The sequence below is a fragment of the Aplysia californica genome, unplaced genomic scaffold (genome assembly GCF_000002075.1).
Source record: "Aplysia californica isolate F4 #8 unplaced genomic scaffold, AplCal3.0 scaffold00225, whole genome shotgun sequence".
Taxonomy (NCBI): Eukaryota; Metazoa; Mollusca; class Gastropoda; order Aplysiida; family Aplysiidae; genus Aplysia; species Aplysia californica.
In genome coordinates, this window is record NW_004797495.1 from 705,906 (window position 1) to 718,055 (window position 12,150).

General features: G+C 41.5%; 1 protein-coding gene and 1 non-coding gene across 2 annotated transcripts in view; both read right to left on the bottom strand.

Annotated features, from left to right (window-relative positions):
* The window catches only part of LOC101856431 (protein phosphatase 1 regulatory subunit 36), a 33,808-nt gene extending 21,808 nt beyond the window's left edge, over window positions 1-12,000 (bottom strand). The window contains exons 1-6 of the mRNA XM_005099780.3: window positions 11,453-12,000; window positions 11,102-11,166; window positions 10,435-10,509; window positions 5,499-5,632; window positions 1,958-2,021; window positions 802-900 (exon numbers count right to left, since the gene is read on the bottom strand). Of these exons, the coding sequence (XP_005099837.1) occupies window positions 802-900; window positions 1,958-2,021; window positions 5,499-5,632; window positions 10,435-10,509; window positions 11,102-11,166; window positions 11,453-11,482 (467 nt within the window). The 5' untranslated portion in view covers window positions 11,483-12,000. The remainder of the gene's footprint in view (window positions 1-801; window positions 901-1,957; window positions 2,022-5,498; window positions 5,633-10,434; window positions 10,510-11,101; window positions 11,167-11,452) is intronic.
* On the bottom strand, window positions 10,984-11,056 carry TRNAV-UAC. Its single transcript has one exon. It is a non-coding gene; the product is annotated as a tRNA-Val (tRNA).
* Window positions 12,001-12,150: the final 150 nt, after the last annotated feature.

The following is a 12,150-nucleotide window of genomic DNA, read 5'->3' on the forward strand; positions in this document are numbered from 1 at the left end:
GTACATTGATGCTGCTGTTTTGTATTTGTGTTTTATTTCTGTAAAGACACATCATATTTAGGTGGGTGTGTCATACCGATATTTCAGTGTCCTATGATATCTGCAAAATTGCGTTCATACTCATATTTCAGTACAGGGGGTTCAAAGGGTTAAGAATGAATTTAATGATGTTCAAATCCAGATTAAATTCATGAGGATTAAAAAGAAAAATCTTCAATAATAAATCAATGGTGACTTTACAAAATTTATCCAAATCAAGGGTTGATTGGTTACATGTCATCTTCTAAATAAACAGAGCAATTCTTTTTAAATATCTGAATTAAGCTCCCTCCTCAAATGGAAAAAGTCTTTCAGGTTTCTCTAGTTTTCTGAGCGACAAAGGATGAAACAATGCCAAAGATTATGACCAATTTAATATTGTTTAGTTGAGACCATATGTAATTTGTCCATGATCACAATGTTTTCTTCTTTTTCATAAACTTTGCATTCAAGTTCACAATTGATAAGAGTAAGAGGAGAGAAATAGTAATTATAATAAAAGAGACAAAAAGATCATGATTGGAAGTTAAAATAGGTCAGACTTTGATCGTGGAACTTTGCTGGAGAGAGTCTGTGCTTCAAACATCAAAATCATATGGTAGAGACAGAAATGTCAGTTCACATTCAAACTGGGTTAGAAAATCTGGATTAGAAAACTGCAACATCAAAGGAAGAAAAGAGCCAAAAATATCCAAAAGGGTAATTAGCCAAAAAGAACCACCTCGTACATAATATGTATTCTGCAGTACAATTGATACTTACATGTACATGGGATTCTTCTTGTTTTCAAGAGTCATTTTGTTGAAAAAACAGTTGAAGTAGCTCAGAAGGTACAGGAGGAAGAAATCAAACTGCTCACGTCTGCAATACCCAAATGTTTCATGCATTAGAACTAACATAAACAAATTTGACCATAACAGATTCAGAAGGAAAAAAAAAGCAAAGGTTCTCAAATCCCATGAGAGAAAGCATCACAAACTTTACTCATTTTTTTTAAAATACAGAAAACAAAGCGAAAAATAATTGTTCATACTATATTTCTCTGAAAGTCTAACAAGACTATAAACTGTCAAACATCTGAATCATTCTTACATTCTTATACAATATACTTATCTAAAAATTGGACAACTGATCATACTGATTTTTTGTTGTTGTTCAAATGCCTTAAAAAAAGAAACATATACATAAAAAGACCACAGATACTTTTCCATTAAAAAAATATATATATTCTGATGAAGTAGGCGTTTTTTTACATCTCCATTGACACAACTTAGATCATTAATGAGGCAGACTTCGACCTTGCCTGTCAACACCAACCCGGGCTGAGAGGGATACAACAATGTCCCAACAGAAAGACAGAGATACTCAATAAAAATTCTTGCCTCACAGGAATCAAGTTCAGCCCTTCTCCGTGCAATGGTGAAGCAAGTACTATATATACACATAACTGTTCTTCTGGAGTTCAAGTTAGCCAGGAGAAGGATTTCGACTGAGTGAGGAAGCCAAAGGAGATTTGAAACTATCAAGGAAGGACCAAAAAAAGAAAGAAAAAAAGAAAGGAAGAGGAGAGAGAGAAAAAAAGGTGGAAAGAGGAGCCATACACGGCTTGCTCAACTCTGACAATTAGTACATCTCAAGCAGGTGTCCCGTCTGTACATCAGTCTTTGACTGAAAATACTTTACACCTGACTTATACTGCACTCTGTGCTCACAAACTAGTCAAATAATCAGACATTTTGTATGCTGGTGACCAAGCTATCATTGGAAAGAAGCCTTCGGTGACTTCTCTAGTAAGACAGTAAAAAAAGGACAGGCTTCAAGATTATACCAATAATGCCAAATGCCCAAAAATTGATGAGTCCCTGATTCCACCATGTCATGACAAATATGATTTTATTGAGTCCGGTATTTTTCCTACCTGTACAGGCTATAGAAATCATCTCGAATTTGATCCACCTCTGACATTCGTTCCAAGGACACATCTGAAGAAGAAAATAGATGAACGGCAATCAGGGTGGGTGTCCTCCACACATAAAACAAATTAATAGAGAGAGGATATCATGAAGGTGAGGGTGGTGGAAACAGAGACCAATGTCATTACTGAGGGATAGACCACAGAAAGATAACATGACAGCATCCACATTTTGCTGGGAAACAAGATTATGAAATTTTGAAATGTATTGCTGGCAAGCTGTTCAAATGTCCTAAGCCTAAATTGCAAAATTTTTCAGGAGATAGAAAATACTGTTTCATTCTTTTATACGCATCTTTTCCTGGGTTTTTTAGACTTTTAGAATTTGAATTTTGGCCATATATTTCATGAGAAAGTGCAACAGATTCCATGGATTAAAGATCTGCAATAAAAAAGAATTTTTTTTACATTTTGGACTTTGCACATCTGAACAGTGGCCAACAATATATAATGAAGAAGGAGCAGACCACACCACTCTCAGAGCTCCCACCAATCTCTTGCTGGAAGGGAGACTATCGTTCAGATATGATGAGTGGCTGTCCTCAGAGAAGGTACTGCTGAATTGTCCAAGATGACCATCCATTGTCAAGGAGAAAAGCGGTTGTCTTCGGTAGTACGACATCTTGGACAGTGTCATTATTACGTACAAACAAAGCAAGGGGGGAAGTGGAGAGTGGTTGCTTTAACAGATGACTGTCTTTGACAGGTCGCTGTAAGAGGGGGGTCAGTTTTAGATGAAAAACTGAAATAAGGAGAAGGACAACATTAAAAAAGTTCAGCTCAACAAGAAAATCTGGGCAATACAGGTTTACTGATAGCCTATCCATGTGAAAAAGAAAAGGATGAGAAGACATTCACAATAAAGTTTTAAAAAATCTAAACTTCTAAGTCAGATAATAAAAAAATCTTTGGGGGCTGTCGTGGCCAAGAGGCTAAGGTGTTTGCCTCTCATTCAAAGGTCCCATGTTCGAATCCGGGTAGCGACCGAAAAATTACCTTCTCTAAAATTTTTTCCTTTCACCTCCTTTCCTACGGGTTCTTCTTTTCCTTTGTCTGTGCTTCAGTATACTGATTTTGGTGAGAACGGGACGATGGTCACTAGATATACAGTCTAGCACCTCTTCACTGCAATTGTTGTGTAAATCAGCAGAGACCAGGGTGAGATCTGGTCTGTGGAGGGTCCCATGTCTCCTGTGAAGAAGTGTTTTGGTTGAATCCTCATCTTGAAGAAGGATGAGGTTAGAGGACAGACATAGTTCTTCAATCCTCTTACCTGTGTTGTTTTGATCAGCATAGCCCCAAAGGGGGGAGTGTCCATTAAGGTCACCAGCTATGACCGTCTTCTTAAAGATAGTGCTCTGTTCCAAGAAGTTCAGAGTGCTACTTGGGGGACAATAGATGTTATAAAGTATGAGCTTGCTGTTGCCATACCACAGGGTGACTTTATGTGCGTCTGTGGGGTGCCAATTAAGGAGCTCTACTTCACCCTGGATGTCATTTCTGATATAGGTTATAATCCCTTGGCAACCTTCACATTTACATGGATAAGGGGTATACCAAGTGATGTTTATGTCACAGGATGAATGGAGAGTTTCCTGTAATAGAGCAATGTGGACTTTCCTTTCATACAAAATTTTCCCCAATTGTGTTTTATTCTTGTCTAAGCCACAGACATTTGCCTGAAGAATATTGAAGTCTATAAGCTTCTCTTTTCCGTTACCAGTTGTAGGGGGTGTTTTCTTCTTGTTTTTCCATTTTCTCTGCTTTCTGATTTTCTTTTTCTTCCAATAACCATCCACCAGGCCAGCTTGGTTGTCCACTAAGACCTGGGGGAGACCTTGATTACCGAGGCAGCGTCTCAGCTCGTATGGGATTCTATCATTTGTGAATAGCATCTAAAACTGATGGTTCTGTGATTTTCCTTCCATCCCGGGGTAGGAGATAAAGCAGTGGCTGTAGGTGCAATGCCACAAACAAAAACCCAACTCCATCACAGAGAGATTGTAAGAAAAATGAATGGGTATGTTGGTGTCTGTTGTATTATATTGAGAAGTTGTTTGAGGAGATAAAGAAGAGAAAGACGCTATTAAGAGCATAGTTGTTGTGTGTTGCTGAAATACAAAAATTATAATATAATAATAATAATACTAATAGTAATAATAATACCAATTGGAAGCTAGATTCCCCCCCCCCCCCCTCCTACCCGAGCAACCAAGTCCTCTCATCCGAGAGATGGGGGCAGGGGAAGGCATGGCAGATCCCAGAGGGTAAATGTTGTCAACAAGCAAGACGCAAATGGTCTCTGCACCTTCTCCGCAGTCAAAGGGCTCTCCGATAAGTGCATGCTTAATACATGTATGTAGCTGGGTATTCTCTACGTAAAGTCACATCCAGTACAGTGCTGGCAATGAACCTCTGCTTTCCACCCCACCAATACCCGTTCCAACTCCAGGTCAAAAGAAAAGTTGTCGATGGAGAGAGGAGAAAAGAAAAGTTAATAAATGTAATAAAGTAAAATAATAAAGACAATAAATAGAAAGAGTAAGAAACATAGTAAAGTAATATGTCTCTTTTTGGGGTCACCCCTTGACCCGTTAGCTTCCTCTTTTTCTTTTCCTATTCGAAGAGTATTAATCCCCCTCCACCACGAAGAGGTGGGTCTATTTGGGGGGGGAAACAACAACAACAACAACAACAACAACAGCAATGTTCTGACATCTGCTTTCGTCTCCACTTTCTGCCCCCACACCCTCACCTCCTTTGCCCCCTCCTCCGGGCTCCTGACTCTTTCTGCAGCCTTTCCACTGCTACTCCTTGGCTCCTTCTTACTGTTGTCTTTCAGCCACACCCCTGATCTTCTGGTAGGAAAGATCTACACCTACCCTTCTCGGAAAAGGATGAAAAATCTCGGAGGTCCCATGTGCAATTTGCACACATTAAAGATCCCTTGGTTGTCTAAATCGATAAGAGTAGGCTTCGGCCGCCACCCGTGCAAAATTCAAAATTTCTTACCAGCTGAAAATGGTTATTGTGTCCTGCACGCTCAATGACCGTATGCAGTTGCGAGCGCTGTAAAACACTTACCAAAAAAAAAAAATCTTTCCTTTGTTTAGTACAGATACTTCATAAAATAAGTATATCCCTTAGTAAACAAAACAGAAAGAGTGAAAAAAAATTACCTCATGGTGCCCATAGAAAAATAATTTCTTCAAACTTGACTTTTGAACATTAACTTTAATCCTTATATATCAACCAATCCCTTGGAATTCCATCGTATTGACTCACTGTCCTTTTCTTCAAATCCTTTATACAAATGGAGTTTTCTGTTTTCAAATAATCATTCTATATTATATTATAATATAGTGTAAAGCGCATAGAGCCTGCTGTTGAGCTGGGATATGCCCTATACAAATGCTATTTATTATTATTATTATTATTATTATTATCATTCTATATTAAGACACAAAAACTTGTGACATCAACTCACTTTTGATGTCATCCAGGGTGACTATGGTATGTTCAGTCTGGTCTTTCTTCCCCGGGGCAGATTTGTTTATCATCTTCTGCACGCCACCCCTGCCTCTGCCAGCTCCTCCACCTCTCTGAATACCAGACGCTGCCCTATTAACAGAACAAATTTTTTTTTTTAATGTTATGAGCTTAACTTTACCTAAGATTCACCTTCCAGGTTTCCTAAAAAAACTGTAAGTGTAACATGTATAACTTCTCTCTCTCTCTCTCTCTTCTGGCGCTGTGGCTTCATAAGCGGTCAGCGATGCCGACAGCACGCAGGAACTCAACACTCGCCCGGGGGTCCTTAAAAAGTGCTGAAAGTGGGTTACTGAAATGTCCCAGCAGACGGGTTCTAGCACGATAGCTGGCGGGACACCTCAGGAACACATGGTCCATAGTTTCGTCCTCCTCCTTGCAGGCTCGACAGGACGGATCTGGGTTGTCTGCTGGCGCAATTTTGTGGAGATATGATCTCAGCTTGGGCGATTTTCCACCAGTTCTCATTTGGGAGAGAAGCCGGCGGTCCTGTCGTCTGAGCGAGGCCTCAAGCTGGAATGACGGCGGCTGGGCAAACGGCAGTTTGGGTTTCGCCTCTCTTTTCCACTTTGCGCGGGTCGATCGGTGGATGACGGCTTTAGCTGTCGAGAAATCGATTGGCGTGTTAATCTGGGTAAGCGCTGTTGCTTCTTTGGCGATGCTGTCAACTTCCTCGTTCCCAGCCAGTCCGGCGTGGCCTGGAATCCACTGTAAGTGGATGGAACATTCAGAGCGTTGACAGAGGGTGTGCAGATGTTGCCAGATTGAGCAGGCCACCTTTTCCGATTGGTTGGTAGGGCCGTATGAGAGGCGCATGACTGCTGATCTAGAATCAGTGTATACATGGATGCGTGCACTGTTCGGAAGGCTGCCTGCTGCATGTAGTGCCACAAGCATGTCAAGCGCTGTGTCGAGAGCTACAAGCTCGGCCCTGTAGCTGGAACAATACCGGCCCGCAGGTACATGTTGTTCGAGTTCGGTATCGCCGGTCTTGATCAGTATTCCACTTCCTCCATACTCAGTACCGTGCTCAGCTGAACCGTCAGTCCAGACTTCTACATCGGGCAGGGTGAGTGAACAAATTGTAGCCTCTGCTGCTGCTTTCCTGACAGCTGGTTCATTAGCACGCTTGCAGTCGGCGACAAGATCGGTGCTAAAAGTCACGTTGTATGATGCAGCCTTCCACGGTTGTGTGGGGGGTAAAACAACCAGCTCCTCACGTGGGTACGTATCCAGTTCAGTTTCGGCTACGAGGTTCTGGGCATGCTTTCTCCAGTTCGACTTGCCTGTCCGCGTGGGCACTGATTTTGTTGCGGAGGCTTTGCGTTGGTTCGTTGTAGGCAGACGCATGGACTTCTCGAATGAGATGGCAGTCAAGGCATCAGCTCTATGCCTTAGTGGTAAAATGTCTGCTTCGATGAGGAGGCTGTCCACACGAGTATCCTTTGAGCAGCCTGTGATGATTCTTGCTGCTACATTCTGCTTTCTTTCCAGTTTCTGCAGATTGGAGGGTTTAGCAAGAGGCATGTAGGCAGGGGCACAATAGTCGATAGCTGACCGACAAGTAGCATAATATATAGGCTTTATGCATTCCCTGGAGGCACCCCAGGTGGTGCCTGTAAGGGCTTTCAATGGTCGAAGTCTGCTTGACAGTTTTAACTCAAGGTTTTGGATGTGGGCGTTGGAGGATAGAGTACAATCAAGTGTAACCCCAAGTAAGGTGGGGTTGGAGTTGAAGGTGATGGGGGCGCCTTTGAGTGAGAGTCCTGGTTTTCGCTTGGCCTCGTGGGTGCTGGTAGTGAAGAGGGTGCACTCTGTTTTCTCCGTACTGATTTCCATCTTGTTTTGCTTTGCCCACTGCTCAAGTAAGTTTATGGCAGCTTGGACACTGTTTTCAGCCTGATTTATGTCTTCGTTGGTGGCGTATATTGTATAGTCATCAGCATAAAGTCCCGTCTTCACGGTTTCAGGCAGGCCTGCTTCAATATCATCGATGAAGACAAGGAACAGTGTGGGGGACAGGACACTGCCCTGGGGGACTCCCTGCTCGAAACGGCGAAGCCTGCTTGTTGTGTTGCCGTGCTCGACGCAGGCGTATCTGTCTCTGAGGAACGAACCTATCCATTGGGTGATGCGGCTGGGAGTAGATTTCTCAATCATCTTCTCCATTAACCTCGTGCGCCATACCTTGTCGAAGGCACGCGAGAAGTCCACGAGGGCCAGCACAGTTCGTTTCATTTTGGGACGAGCCTGGAATCCATCGGAGATATGTTGTGTTAGGCACAGGACTTGGTCTTCAGTAGACCGTAACTTGCGGAAGCCCGATTGGTTGTTGCTCAGCAAGTTGTTACTCTCCAGAAAGAACATCAGGCGGTTCTTGACGAGGGTCTCCATCAGCTTAGCAAGGCAGCTGGTGAGACTGATGGGGCAGTAGGACCCAATCTTTCCTGCAGGCTTATTCTTCTTGGGTATTGGTATGATTTTGGCACGTCGCCAGCTGTTTGGGACAATGGTCATTTCCCATGATAGGTTGAAAAGACGGAGCAGGGCAGAGTTTGCGATGGGTCCGAGGTGTTTGATCATCTCATTGGTTACACCATCAAGCCCGGGAGATTTGCCGTTTTTCAGCTTTCCTATACAAACTGTCAGTTCAGCCATGGTGAGGAGAGAATCATAGCCTGTGTTCTGGTCAATAGGGAGGAGTTTAAGTTTTTCATTAAGCTGGTAGTGCCGGTGTTTGTCTGCCTTGTCGAGTTTTAGGCGGCTGACTGAGGCGTATTCACGGCAAAAGGCTTCAGCCTTGCTTCTATCTCCTTTTAGGGTTTTATTGTTTTCTGTGAGTGCACTGCCGGTGGAGGGGGTTTTCTTGCCTGAGATGGCATTTATGACTCGGAAGACTTGTTGAGGGTCAGTCGAGAGGGACATCTCTGAGGTAAAGTTGCGCCAACAGTCGCGCTTCATCTCGTTTAGGCGGGATGTGGTTCTTTTAGACGCCTCTTGGTAGTTTCCAATGTCTTCTCGTGTTTTGGTTGCCATGGCTTTTTTCCTTAATTGCACTTTTTCTTCTATCAGTTTGTCCGCTTCTTCATTCCAGAAGGGTTTAGGAAGTTTACGAGCGCCCTTAGGGAAACTTTGTTTGGCTGCTTTTAAAATGGCCTCAGTTAGGCACGTGTTTAATTTTGTGGCGTCCGTCATGTTAGGCATGTCATTTGCTAAAGTCTCTCTTTCCATGTGGGCATTGAACAACGACCAGTCAGCCTTCTTGAAGGACCATTTGGCTTTGCTCCTACGGGTGGGGGCAGAGTGTCTACAGAGTTTGATTTCGATGGCTTTGTGGTCAGAGACCAGGGTGTCACTGGTTTTCCAAGAGACATAAGCAACCTGTGAAACATGACAGAAGGAAATATCAGGGACTGATTTGAGCATACTGCTCGGGTCGATTCTTGTTTCGCAGCCGTCATTGAGGGCAATCATATCATTGTCGAGGGCCCAGTCATCAATTTCTGTTCCGGTGGCACACTGGTCGACGTAAGGGTCCCACGAAGGGTGATGGCAGTTGAAATCGCCTACGACGATGGTGTTTGCATCAGTCTTGAGTACGTGGGGAACGAAGTTACCTTTGTGGCGTGGTGGGATGTACAGGTTGACGACTTTAAGGGTTCTGCCGGGTAAGTACAAGAGTGTGCCTACGAATTCCTTTGTGGAGTCGGGGTTGGCAACTACTCCATCATGGAATCGGTAGTAGGTAATACCATCTTTAATCAATGTCGCGACCCCGCCTCCATTGTTTCCGTCATCTCTGTCACTTCGTTCAATAGAGTAACCAGGCACACAAATGTCTATATTTCGGCTTAACCATGTCTCTTGAAGGCAGATAATAACTTCCAGCTATACAGTGAGATTATCATTATAATATAACAATAACAACAGCCCTTCCTTCTGCTGCATTCGTTAAAAGTTAAATATATAATGGTCAGAGAGCTCATTGAAGAGAACAAGTTCAAATTTTTCGAGCAAAAATTCCACACTTTTTCTTTTGGTTCAAAATTAAAAGCATAAAAATTTCACTTCACTGGATAGAATTTTAAGCCTGACTAAAGGGATGACTATTTGACCCACATAGGAGACAATAAGAATGCACAGATTTTGCTATTTCAGCTAATCAACCAGTTTCCTTTAAAAAAAAAAAAAAAAAGAGATCAGACAAAAACACAAAACTTGCGAAAGTAAAATTCGAGAGGCGTGCTAACAAAAAGAGTTTCTTCTCCCAATCCATGCAGATATCAGCCGAAAATAGATACAATATGGTCAAATTTGTAAATTTTCAACTGATCCCATTTTCCTCAAGGCTAACATATCTTATCATTTCAAACTAATAAATTGTACAAACTCAACCTATAAATCTACCATAGCTATATTACATCGGGCCAGAATCCAAGATCATGTAAGTCATTCTGTCAGCATGCCTCACATTTGTTAAATTTAGCAACAAAAATAAAAGGGACATCCCACAGGTCTACGCTCACAAAAATGAATTATAAAAGAGAGCATTTTTGCATTACATGATACTGAAAGAATATTTTCAAAAACATTTCTTATATACTGTCGAAATTATCCTAGACAGAGATGAGGAAAGCTGTTGTTTTAGAAAGGTGGACATCTTGGACAGTGAAATTATAATGTAGAAAAAACTCAAGGGGGAAGTGGAAAATGGCCATTTGTACAGGTCATTGTCCTAGACTGATGACTGGTGGTCATTTGAGCAGGTAGGACTATAGTACCAAAATTTAATCTCAACGGAAAAAAAAAAAACAAATTTTAAAGAATTTGTTCAAAGACACACAGCAGTAATTATTTTAAGCTTGTATATATACCTGTCTCCACGCCCTTTCCCATCATGTCCCTTAGCTCTTCTACGCCTGTCTTGCCTGTCTGCATTTGGGTTATTGCTGAAAAAAATATTCTTTCAATAAAATAAAAATAACATCCTAACCTACCTTATGCCTTATGCAGCAAACGTCATAAACTTTAGTCTGAATTTCATTAACAGGTTTCCATAGATATATTTACAGTCAAACATCCAATATAGAATCTAGTGTGAGTTTATTGTGTACATGCTTGCATTTAAAAAATCATAAGAGACAAGATCTAGCCATTCGCTAGATCTAGATAATCTAGATCTAGATCTAGAATAAAAAATTTTAATGAGTAGACCTAATTTACAAGTCAATTAGAGGGGGGAAAAAGATTTAATTAATGATAAAGAATTTGCATGACTGGCAGTTCAGTTTCAGTACAATAATAATACAAATAAGAAAATCAGTTCAATAAATTAAAAAGAAATATGAAATGAAATGATATGCGGGAGGCAGGAAAAAGAACTTGAAAAAAATTAGGGATTTTTTAAAAAGGGAAAAAAAATGAGGTTCTGACGAGGTTCGAACTCGTGACCTTCTGCGTGTAAAGCAGACGTGATAACCACTACACCACAGAACCTACTGATAGAAAGGTGGGTACGAAAGTACATATTGGAAGCCATACCTCACAAACTCTAGACTTGGGTTCACTGGGTCGTCTTTCCATATCCATTTCCCCGAAACTGCAATCTGCAGATATAACCAAATAATTTTTAAAATAAAAAAACGTCGTAGATCTAGATCTAGATTAGTTTTATCTCATCCTACCTTAAATTTCATTTCGTGATAAAAAGTCGTTTTCACCACGGACCACAGCCGACCGACTGCACACAACACAATAATACTGAGTGATACTGATACACACATCACTCACCGACCACAAAACTATAAGCACACGAAGTTAAAACTACTCAACAAAATAACAATGGTAGCATAAAAACATATTTTATCTAAGCTGTACTGAATGTTTACGCACCCCGTCGAACATCGTCGCTACTTTAGCCATTGTTTTTGATCCGCCTGGCCCAGCGAACGAAGCGCGTTCAGAAGTAGGTCACTTCGCTATTCGCTATGAATGGCCCATAACAACACGTCCGACTACTCCACAAACCAGGAAGCTTTGAACGTTTCCTATTTCTTGTTTGCGTCCCTTGCGTTAAATGCGCTTTTAGTTTTATTTTTGGTAGGCCCTAGATCTATGTGAAATAAGTATTATTATAACCCTGATATAGATGTAGGCCTATATAATCATGACGATGGTGATTTATCCATTGATAAAGATGATGATGTTCTTGATGGGGATGCAAGGTGGACGTAAAATGATATGCAGAAGTGCACCTGGTTCATAATGAGGAAATCAACACTAGATCTACAACACATCTTGAAGAGCGATGTTGATCTCGATCAGTTGGTGAAGACCTCGAAGTGCTCGTTGAACACTTTCTGTCATTCAAAATTGCATGGATCCAAAGGATAGAATCCACAGCTACAAAAATTCAGAGAACAAAGATCCACACAGAGTCTTTGGTTAGAGCATATATATCAGCTTTATAGGACAAAACGAAGGAACAGGTCTGACGTCTTATAAGAAGGCATATTATAATTTATCAGTTGACATCGTGTCTCAGCACTTTATTTTTCGACCCAAAACACTGCATCGACTGGACCGCCGTA